This window comes from Oncorhynchus keta, chromosome 34 (assembly GCF_023373465.1).
Source record: "Oncorhynchus keta strain PuntledgeMale-10-30-2019 chromosome 34, Oket_V2, whole genome shotgun sequence".
In the NCBI taxonomy this organism is placed as follows: Eukaryota; Metazoa; Chordata; class Actinopteri; order Salmoniformes; family Salmonidae; genus Oncorhynchus; species Oncorhynchus keta.
In genome coordinates, this window is record NC_068454.1 from 44,837,373 (window position 1) to 44,849,495 (window position 12,123).

General features: G+C 41.5%; 1 protein-coding gene across 1 annotated transcript in view; it reads left to right on the top strand.

Moving 5' to 3' along the window:
• Positions 1-419: 419 nt before the first annotated feature.
• col6a3 (collagen, type VI, alpha 3) overlaps positions 420-12,123 on the top strand; it is a 101,356-nt gene continuing 89,652 nt past the window's right edge. Inside the window, exons 1-2 of the mRNA XM_052492649.1 lie at positions 420-613; positions 9,124-9,237. Coding sequence (XP_052348609.1) covers positions 9,150-9,237 — 88 coding nt within the window. The 5' untranslated portion in view covers positions 420-613; positions 9,124-9,149. The remainder of the gene's footprint in view (positions 614-9,123; positions 9,238-12,123) is intronic.

Here is a 12,123-nt window from a genome sequence, read left to right on the forward strand (position 1 = left end):
TCTCGGACTGTTTTAAAAGGTACTTTTCTCACGCTGTTTATGTGTTGTTGTTTTTACCTTTTGAAACAAATATCCAGATCTCTGAATAGCCAGATTATCCAATAAGGGTCCTTTAGAGACGGAGGAAGAAGCGGAAGGAGGGAGGTGAGAAGAGAATCTCACTCCAGGTTTGTGACATCATATTCCCCACTGCTTCCATCCAGACCAAACAGGGCTGTGCATCTGTTTTTTATTTAAGACCCCCCCAATATTTCCCTGTTTCCCCTATTCGGAGAACGTGGGAGGAGGAAAAGAGGAGTGGCAGTGCTCCAGACGCTTGGGAGTTTGTCCCGTCTCAGCCTTAGTCAGAGCCACAGATCCTCTGCAGAGCGATCGAGAGGGAGGCAGTCTGTCTCTGAGTGCTTCGTTTCATTGTGTGCCATTGTTCCCAATAACAGCGGATCCTCTGCAATCATCCCCATCTCCACCTCGCTCATCTGCCTTCCTTCGGGAGGAGCTGGAGAAGCCAGCTGCACAGAGGGGAAATACCTGGAGGATAATGACCTAAAGGCCTTTGTCATTTTGCAGAATTTGTTTTACCAAAGACTGTGGAATAAAGATAGTTCAGCTCAGGGTAAGTGTTAAACTCTCTCGGACTGTTTAAAAGTGACTTTTCCAAAGTAGTGAAAGTTGGGAGTTGTTGTTTACTGGTGAGAGCATGTTTTTGCTAGTTTTTGCACAATGGATCAAGAACACTTGATATGTTATTTTTGTTCTCATTTCTTTGCAAGCATTAAATTTGACTTGTGTGTGTCTGAAACTGGCCATGGTATGGCATCTCATAAATGTGAGCATGCAAGCCCATAATCATAGTTTTCTTCTGACATGTTACCTTTAAGCTCATAAATATCAGACACCAAGTGTTTGAAGGCAGAGTGATACCTATACTTAGAGGGCGAGAGGAGTGGAAGAGTTAGAGGTGAGACATAGTTACAGTGGGGGGAGTAGGAGTGCTTTAGCGATGCAATGCCACAGAACATGTGGAGAGCAGTACAAAGAGGTGACAAGGCGTGTGTCTGCTCTCTATCTTTACTGGATCAGAAAAAGCTGCACTTCTGCATCTAAAATACATGTTCTCTGCAACTCTGCATTGAGTGCTTGTTTTAAATTAGTTGGGATGTGAGGGTAGTTTGCTCACTGTGGAAACTCAAATTATCTCCAATTGGAACTCACTTTATCTGACCAGAGTTGTGAACATATAAGGTACTGCATTCCACAAAGTGGTGCAGCCGCGCTCCCCTCCACAGACATGTGGTGCACAGGTTTTTGTATTAATTCCGATGTAGCATTAATTTAAGGCAGGGGGGTCAAACTCATTCTATGGAGGCCCTAGTGTCTGCAGGTTTTTCTTTTCAATTAGACAAACAGGTATGGGGAGTTCCTTACTAATTAGTGAACTTAAGTAATAAATCAAGTTCAAGGGAGAAGCAAAAACCTGCAGCCGCCCGGCCCGCCGAGGAAAGCGTTTGACACCTGTGATTTAATTTAAGGCTTAACCTTTTCTACAGGCACATCAAAACAGCAGCATGGACTGAAATGTGTGTTCTTCAAGAAGCTCATGTCAATGTGTCCCAGAGTCACTTGTTCCTTAATTGTTGATGTTAATGCGCATGTTGTCTTTTTAGCATTTGGGCTTTTAGCATAACATAAGTGGCCCCCAATAGCTGTTTGTTGAAATAAATATGTTTCTGAGTGATAGAAATGGCTCGACATAGACTTATGATTCCAGCGTGCTAAGTGTGTCCCTACATTGGCGTTTGAGCACCACCAATCGGTGGTGGTTGAGTGTAGCAATGTTTTCAGCTCGGTCTCAGCTATAAACCACACCCTCTGGAGTGAATGGGAGAGTGGAAAGTGTGACAAGGGAGTGTTTTCCACACCCCCGGCCAGATGGACTGTGGGAGTTTGGGTGGGCATCATTAACCTTTACCCTCACCCTCAAGAGTGAAATTATACATGAGTATTTTTGTGTGTGCTCAATCTTTACCATTTCACTCCAGAAAATGTACTCCCATCACAGTTGTACTCCCACAGCCAGGCTTTTAGGGAAGCTCTTATCATAAGACACCAGCAGAGCAGCATTAGGAAAATTCGCAGTGAAGGAGTTGTTTTGTGAATCAGCCTAGCTAAGCTTTATTGCTCTATGCTCTCCAGCAAAGTCACTGTTTTTTAGACACTGCAGCACATAGACCTTTGGGGGTTTTGCGGTCATTTTATAAGGCCCACCTGAAAGAGTTGTCCCCAAGGTAATTTATTTCAGAATGAACATTTGCGCCAAGTTTCACGACTTCATGATTCACTTCAACTGATGCCATTACTCTTTGAATGATGAATGTCTAGATGAACTATAGATTGTTTTTCCAGGCTACGTGTGCCATTTAAAAATTGATGAAGTTCTGTACTTGAGCTGTTCTTGTCTAATTTATTTTAAATGTAACCTTTATTTATCTAGGCAATAACAAATTCTTATTTACAGTGAAGGCCTACACCAGCCAAACCCGGACGACGCTGGGCCAATTGTGCGATGCCCTATGGGACTCCCAATCACGGCCGGTTGTGATACAGCCTAGAATCGAACCAGGGTGTCTGTAGTGGCGCCTCAAGCTCTGAGATGCAGTGCCTTAGACCGCTGCACCACTGAGGAGTAAAAAAATTGTAATATTATGTTCTGAATTGTGTCATGTTTTGTGTAGATCCCAGGAAAAGTAGTTGCTGCTAATGGGGATCCTAATAAAATACCAATTAGATGATAACATGTATTCCAATGAAAAAATAGGTAATGTGCTGTAGAAAGGAGTTACATTGTAACATTTAATTCATAAAGCTTTGCAGTCATCACAAAATCTTGAGAGGCCATATGACAGGCCTCGTATTCACAAAAAAACTCAGAGTAAAAGTGTTGATCTAGGATGCTCTCTAAAAGGCATGACTGGTTCTAGATCAGCTCTCCTACTCTGAGACATTTTGTGAATAAGGGCCCAGATTTTGACAATTTTTTGGTGATTATCACCTACTTACAATGCAGCCAGCCTGAAGCATTAGGACTGTTGCTGTCAGACAGGCCTGTCCACCTGTCCTCTTTAACCTTTATCATTGATCCTATCATATTCTTCCAGGCGGTGGGAGGGGCGTTTTGGCCAGTGTGGCCCAATATGGCCCTAAGATTGGTTAATTCAGAGGACAGACATCAGGGCTGCGTTCAGTACCTTTTATGTTCTGGAACGTTCAATTGAATGGTAACGGTGTTGTACTGAATGACCAGTTGAAAAAATGGGGAGGGGACGGGGAGTTATGGGTTAGGGAATGCTGTCAGCAAGGCCACTGTCCTTTAAATATGTCACTCATTGCAACAAGCTACACCTTGCCATACCCACCAAACAGGTGCAAACACACCTCAGACTGTTTAAGAACATACAAGAACGTATTGGGAAAATGTGTTGTTCAGTACAAACCGTTCTGCAACGTAAAAAATGTTGAAGCCAAACTGAGCGCACCTCAAGTGTTCTTAGTTGGCACAATTGAGGGTAACATTGAGAAATGGAATACACAAGCAGACATTTCATAGGGGAAATAGCAATATCAATTCTAGACCTTCAATTTCTATCTGAAACTTTTCATCTCTTAGTTTTCTGTTGTGCAAGCAGAGTACACCTCGTGACTCATTGTAGCTGAGAGGCTTGATGAAAGACAGGGCTCCCTCTTAGAGTTGTAGGTTCTATACAGTAAGATAATGTTTGGGGAGCTGCTGGTGTAGTGCTAATGTGTGAACCCTACATTACAGCATAATTTGTGGGTATGCTATGCACACAGATGTTTGCACACTGGAAGAGAGCATGGGGTTTGTGTGTTTAATGTCTTTGTTTACTGGATCTGTTTAGTGTCGGCCAACATGATATCATTGAAAAGCGTCAATCTGATATGTTTGCAAAAATATATTATTCAAGAAACATGAAGTTCATGTGAATACATTGCATTTAATGGGGAAGATCAGCGTCACAATCTTAAAACCTACAGATAGGCATCACAGACATGATACTTAAGTTAATACATTGTATTCAAATTGGGTGTCACGTTCTGACCTTTATTTCCGTTGTCTTGTCATTATTTAGTATGGTCAGGGCGTGAGTTGGGGATGGCAGTCTATGTTTGTTTTTCTATGATTTTGGGATTTGTATGTTTCGGCCTTGTATGGTTCTCAATCAGAGGCAGGTGTCATTAGTTGTCTCTGATTGAGAATCAGACTTAGGTAGCCTAGGTTTCACTGTTTGTTTGTGGGCGATAAATACAGGGAAATTATTGAGGGAAACTTGTTTCAGTCTTCCAGAGTTTTGAGACTGGGACGAAGGTTCACCTTCCAGCAGGAAAATGACCCTAAGCATACTGCTAAAGCAACAATCGAGTGATTTAAAGGGAAACATTTAAATGTCTTGGAATGGCCCAGTCAAAGCCCAGACCTCAATCCAATTAAGAATCTGTGGTATGACTTAAAGTTTGTTGTACACCAGCAGAACCCATCCAACTTGAAGGATCTGGAGCAGTTTTGCTTTGAAGAAATGGCAAAAACTCCAGCGGCTGGATGTGCCAAACTTATAGAGACATATCCCAAGAGACTTGCAGCTGTAAATGCTGCAAAAGGTGGCTCTACAAAGTATTGACTTTGGGGGGGGTTGTAAGGCAACAAAATAAGAAAAATGGGGGTGAATAGTTTCGCAATCCACTGTATATAAAGCATATGTCAAATGTTTGGACACACCTACTCATTCCAGGGTTTTTCTTTATTTGGACTATTTTCTACATTGTAGAATAATAGTGAAGACATAAAAACTATGAAATAATACATATAATACGAAAAAGTGCAAAACAAATCAAAATATATTTGAGATTTGAGATCCTTCAAAGTAGCCACCCTTTGCCTGGAAGACAGCTTTGCACAGTCCTGGCATTCTCTCATCAAGCTTCACAAGGAATGCTTTTCTAACAGTCTTGAAGGAGTTCCCACATATGCTGAGCACTTGTTGGCTGCTTTTCCTTCACTCTGTGGTCCAACTCATCCCAAACCATCTCAATTAGTGATTGTGATTGTGGAGGCCAGCTCATCTGATGCAGCACTCCATCACTCTCCTTCTTGGTCAAATAGCCCTTACACAGCCTGGAGGTTTGTTGGGTCATTGTCCTGTTAAAAAACAAATGATAGTCCCAATGAGTGCAACCAGATTGAATGTCGAATCGCTGCATAATGTTGTGGTAGCCATACTGGTTAAGTGTGCCTTGAATAAAAAATACAAAATAAGGCTCGCTGTCAACTGCTTTTATAGTAAGCCTTGAGATGGTACCATCCAGGACATCTAGAAGGGAGTGTATTTTATACCGAACCCCTCCATTGAGATGTCTTCTCAGGCTTCTCAGGGTGCCTCTACATCACAATTTCAATTGGTAGAGTTTAAACGCTCAGGGCAAAAAGACTTAGATTTACTATAACGAACAAAAATATAATTGCAACATACAACAATTTCAACAAGTTATAGTTCATATAAGGAAATCAGTCAATTTAAATTAATTCATTAGGCCCTATTTTATCGATTTCACATGGCTGGGCATGGGTGCAGTCATGTGTGGATCTGGGAGGGCATACGTCCACCCACTGGGGAGCCAGGTAGAGAAATAAACATTAAATTCTCTGCCAAAAATTTTGGTGGATATTACTGCAGTCAGCATGCCAATTGCGCGCTCCCTTAAAACTTGAGACATCTGTGGCATTGTGTTGTTTGACAAAACTGTACATTTTAGAATGGCCTTTTATTGCTCCCAGCACAAGGTGCACCTGTGTAATGATCATGCTGTTTAATTAGCTTCTTGATATGTCACACCTGTCAGGTAGATAGATGTATTATTATTAAGGAAAAAGGCTCATTAACAGGGACGTAAACAAATTTGTGCAGCACATAATAAATAAATAAATAAATAAGCTTTTTGTTCGTATGGAAAAATTCTGGGATCTTTTATTTCAGTTCATGAAACATGAGACCAACACTTTACATATTGCATTCATATTTTTGTTCAGTATATATACATTGAGACCAATAAATTAATGACATTCTCTCTTATGTAACCATACCAAACGGAACATATCATACAAATGTGAGTATCCCAGATTTACATTGCTGAGTTAAATAAAGGTTTAAAAAAATAATAATAATAAAAAACATTTACTATATTACATATATTCTATAAGACCAGGCTGTTGCAAAGAACTGGCAAAATAAAGACCAGAATTGACGTGTTTCACTATAACTAAGCCGAGAAAATGAAAGTTACTCTTTAAATTACTTATCTATGTGAATAGATCTGAGGGTGAGGAAAACATGTCACATTTGATCCCATGATACTGTACCTGAATTTTACCCATTAGCGTGCGTGTAACTTCCCAATTTTTCCTTCTTCTCCATTAACTTTCAATAGTTCTTCATATCATCACACACACTTTCCTCACCATAATCTGTGCGTCATTGAGCTGCCCTCCACTGTGATTTGGCTGGAGTAGCTGCCAGAGCACTGTGTGAGTGCACTTAGATCGTAAAATGAACTCCCCTGGGGCTCAACTATGGGCATATGGCTGCGCTCACCTTCATCATTATGTTAATAGTGGATACCTTCCCAGTCATGGGCCATGTATGCCTGCCAAAGATATTACATTTTTTTGTCCCCTTTCCTTTGGTGACAGCGTTTATTTGTCTATGCAAGAAAATTCCTCATTGCCGAACAGCTCAGTTGCCAGTTGGAATTGTAAATATGGGTCTACGGTGAAAGAGAGCTGAGGTTGGGCATTGTGTCACGCAGAAAACAGCAAAGTCAGCACATGGTGCTGTATTTAGCTCTTTCTGCACAGAAATGTCCGCAGCATGACATTATCAACAGAAATTCCATAGTTTAGAATACCTATTGGGTGTGCTAAGGTTTCCACCATACAGTATCTATGCAGGCTTACTATTACATTTGAACTCTGTGTACATTAATGGGTCTACAACAGCAGCTCTGTGTGAATGGTGCTAATATGGGACCCTGCTCCGGCAAGTTACCCACTACTTTATGGGGATCTAGTGATGCTGCACTGGTGTGTGCGTGTGTGTGTGTGTGTGTGTGTGTGTGTGTGTGTGTGTGTGTGTGTGTGTGTGTGTGTGTGTGTGTGTGTGTGTGTGTGTGTGTGTGTGTGTGTGTGTGTGTGTGTGTGTGTGTGTGTGTGTGTGTGTGTGTGTGTGTGTGCGCGTGCGTGTGACTTGTTTAAGAATGTGAATCTCAGCTTGGTCAGCAGCGTACAAGGCATTTGATTACTGTTTTTTGTAAACATTTTCAGAGATCCAATAAATTCCTGAGCTCAGCCAATTTGGCGTATGCCCTTCAGTCATGGCATACTATATCTGTTTTCGGGGCTCTAAATTAAACATTTAATTGGTAGCACTGGTGCACCTAAATTAGAAAAGTTAGGAGCACACATAAAATGTGTATATATATTTTTTTATGTATAGCCTACATTTGGCCTATATGAATCATACTTATTCTCCAGAAGAAGATACCACTTTTCCTTTATTTCTGTGCCACCAAATGTTTGCATATACTGGTAAAGTTATTAGGTTGTTAGTCGGGCTGCATGATATGGACAACAAATCGTATTGTGATTTGATTTGCGATATAGGAATCATAGTATAGAATGATTATTCAAATTCTACGGTTGGCGTTGTTTGGCATGACAACAGATGAAAAAGCCAGGTAGGAGTTATGACAGGGTAGGAACCAATGTTCATGTTTTGAATTGTGGCTTGGAATATCCGATTCCATATGCTTTATGGCTGTTCAGACTGCAGGAAAAATAAGAAATTCTATTTGAGTTTGCAAACAAAATGGGATGAGTCACTTCAAACTGCCAATGTGAACAAGGCTTTATTGTGTAGTCTATTTTGAAACTCTCTCTGGGTTTGGCCTTAATCTTACTTTGGCAAAACAATCCACAACTGTTGCACACACTCTTTCCTATGAACATTTGATTGGAACAAAGTTTGTCTGCTTGATCTTTCTCTGGAATTTTTAATTTCCCTCGATGACACTTAACATCACAATAAGGGGAAGCTGGACTAAATATAGAACACACAAACCTCACCGTGAAACTGGACTCTCCAGTCCAACAACCATCCTAAGAACACAACTTTTATAAGATGGAAAATATCCTCCTCGCCAACAGTAGATAATTAGCAATGTAGACTGGCTGTTTGAATAGGTGGTTTTGATCATGCCATTAGGCTCTACAAGTCCAAGTTCTAGCTCCAGTTCGAGCTCAATATCACCTATGCTGCTACTTATTTGGACAGACAGAAATGAGCCACCAATGATAGCACTCTAAGAGAGACATAAACTAACCGGAGTCTGGCTGTTGTTTTGAACCCTTAACTGGAGGTATTTGCTGGCAAGTGCCTGTTGTTGATGTGGATAAGGGAGAAATGCATTGAAAACCCCTTTCTTAGACAGCTTTGCAGGATTGGCTAGTCCAAGCTGACGTCGTGGTAGCAGTGGATCCCATATTTCTGCACATAGTTCCACGTGATGGTAGTATGAGGTCTTTTTTTCTCCAATGGTGTGTTGAAGAGTAAAACATAACTGTAAATATGTTGTTGACATTAGGTATTTGCTTTCACCGTGTGATGACCGTGGAACAGGGAGGCAACCAAAAGCAGCAACTTAATGTAGGGTTCCGCTAGGCTTCATAATGTCCCTGTCAGAATGACAAAAACTCAGTCTTGTAAGTTTTTCTATTTTGAAATATTTGCTCATTTTACGATGTTGATGGATTATTGTGTTGTATTGTACTTAAATAATTAATACTCAGATTATAAAGCATTGATGATGGCAATGTTAAAGGGAAACTGACACACTTAGGACTACTTCACAAAAAAATGCAACATTCAAGTCTTCTATTACTTTACCTACTATGATGTCTTTTTTTTCAATTATACCTGCCATAGAAACTGTTACCTGTTGTGATGCTGAAAAGAACACCAACCTTCCATGACACTTCCTGTTCTATTCCATTTGCAGGTGTTACTTTTGGTGTTGGGTAGAAGATGAGGAAACACCGGATGTTAGCGCTGTGCGCTCTTCTGGGCGTACTTTCTGCAGGACTGCTGCCCAGACTTGACGCTCAAGAGGAAGGTAAGCTTGGCTAGGTTTCTATTCTCAGTTTAACTTGTGTTGCCCTGTCTTATTTCCCTATCACTTCACATACCCATTGATCTTAGTAGCACCTGGAAGCCTCATTTGTAACTGTGACTATTCAGGTTATGGATAAATCGGTGGATCTGTGCAAGTGCTATTGAGGATGGTTCTTGTTATTTTCAGCACAAATTAGTCAATTGGCCAAAATGTTAGACATTTAAAAGAAAACATGAGGAATGACAATGATGATATTTCTGAGCACTGCTTTTAAACTGGAGTTGGATTGATATGTATGGGTTGAGGTTCCCCCTTTCTTGAAACAAGAAACGTTTGGGTACAAATTCAAAGCTGTCTAGTTCCCTGCAGGTGGTCAAAGGTAGAGTGATTCCTGAGTAGACCTCATGTTGAGCTTTTTTTCATGGTGTGAATGAGAAAAGCTCAACATGAGGTCTACTCAGGAGTCACTGTAGCCTTAGAGTCCTGTGTCATGTTTTGGATCCCTGGCCTCGCAGTTCCGCCTCTTTTATGATAGCCTTCTGGCAGGTGAGGTGAGCTAAGGTGTACTGCCTTAATATTTTAGCACCAGTTTATAGTCTATTTTACATGGTACATTAACAGGGTCGTGATTGCAGTCATACCACTGGACTTGGCCTCTTTCATAGCTCGGTGAGAGTCCTCAAAACCGTGTTTCTTCCTTTGAAGATTGCGCACAAGGGCTGGCCGCCGATATATACTTTCTAGTGGATTCGTCCTGGATCATGGGACAAGAGAACTTTCAGTACGTCCGACAGTTTCTGTAAAGTGTTGTTAAAGCTTTGCATGAGGATGGCGGTTTTCCCTCGTCCAGTACAGTGGTTCGCCCAAAACCGAGTTCCAGCCGATCATGTACCCATCTCCGCTGGGGGCCCTGGCCCACATCCGGGTCATAGCCTACTGGGGAGGTGACACCCACACGGTAGCGGGCAGCCGTGCAGGCGAGGGCGTGACCCATGTGGTGGTGGTCTTGACAGACGGTCGCTCTCAAGATGCAGGTACTGTGGCTGGCCCGTGTGAAGGTGTTTGCGGTGGGGGTGCAGGACACGGTGGACTGGGAACTCAGGGAGATGGCTAGTGCGCTGCAGGACACACACATGTTCAGTGTAGACTCTTTCCTGGCCCTGCGGGGGGTAATGCAGGATTTAGTGGTGGTGTGCTTGTGCGGCGCAGTGACCCAGGCCGGGGATGCCCCTGTGGTTGTCGAAGCCAAAGGAGTGCCTCGAGATGTGACGGGTACCAACAAGTGGCTTGTGTCACTACCATACTAATGCCTACATTATCATTAAAAAAGAAAGCAGCTGCGAATGTGTGGCCAATTCTGGATGGAGTCCTGTATTAACACGATTAATGGGTATTTAACACGATAACCCTCATTCCACCGTCCGGCACCCATTAACATCACTGTTTCTCATCACGTTTAATTTGCCTGTAATACTTTAAGATCACCACCCAGGTTTGCAGGTGATTGACACTGCTAATACTTTTCAGAAGAGGGCTTTTGATGGCACTGGTGGCTGCTATACCTCTTACAAGCCAGATCAACCAATTTATAAAGCTCGTGCATGAACTGAGAACAGGCCATCTCAGTCATTTGGAATACCCAACGCCTTTTTTATATGGTAAAGACAAATCACCATTAGTTTGACGTTTTAGTTCGCTACAACAGCATTGACTATGTAAAAGTTACAAGTAGGATCTTCAAACAATTCAACATTCGTGGCCGACTGTTACAGGCGGACAATAATCTATTCACATTATACAGTAACAGGGTATTAACTTCAATAATCTCTTTCTTTGTCGCTCTCTCTCTCTCTTTTTCTCTCTATCATCTAACATGCATAGACATTTAGAACACATTCAGTCCACGATCTTTGCTCTACAGACATCACGTAGCTGCTTTTGCCTCATTGAGAACAAATCTCCATATATTAGGCCCTTACGGCGTAGACCTTTGAAAAAGTGAATGAAGAGCAGTGACAAATGGCCTCCCAAATCACGGACAGCAGCTTTTAACGATGTCTGACCATCCACCCACTGCTTGTGTGTCTTGTTTTTTGTTGTTGTTGTGTGTGTTTAGGCTATGTTTTATCAGTTACTGTTTTCATAACTGTGTAAAATATGTGCATAATATTCTACACTTGGAACAGTAATGAACCTGGCCTGGACTCATCCTTGACTTGCAGCAGAGCCTAGTTTTAATCCAGTATAATATTGACAGGGCAAATGTAGTGTGATATCAACTGAGCAAGTAACATGTAACAGCTTGGCACAATGCACAATCAAATGTTATAGAATAGTTATTTATTCTCTTGATTAACAGTAGAGGCTCTTAAGCATCGAGGATGGGCCACAGGGTCATGACTGGTACCCAGTATATCTGAGGTCTGTAACATGAATCTGCATGGGGTAGCTGAACTCAATGGAGTTGAAGGAGGTCATTTTTGGTGCATTATCACAGAACCCAAGCTGATATAAGACAGATAAAAAGGAGAAACGGAGCCCTTTGACAGTACTATGAAATTATGAGTATTATGAGTGTATAATGAGTACAGTGCTTCAAAGCTATTTTGTAATGTTCTGTTGATGTCGCATTGCCCTAAACATTTTGGGAAATTATCATAAACAAGCAAAAAAATACATTAATGGAGTATTATATAGCAAGCTAGGGGGGTCATCCTCAGACTAATTTGCAACCATTATCACTTAAGGTTAACATGTATTCACTCCTTGGTTCAGCCTACATGCAGTATAATGTGCTTTTGTGATGTTTTTTAATGTTTTAATGATTGATTGTGTTCACCATGAATGTTACATTCAATGATGTACCAGCACATTATCCTTCTCCCT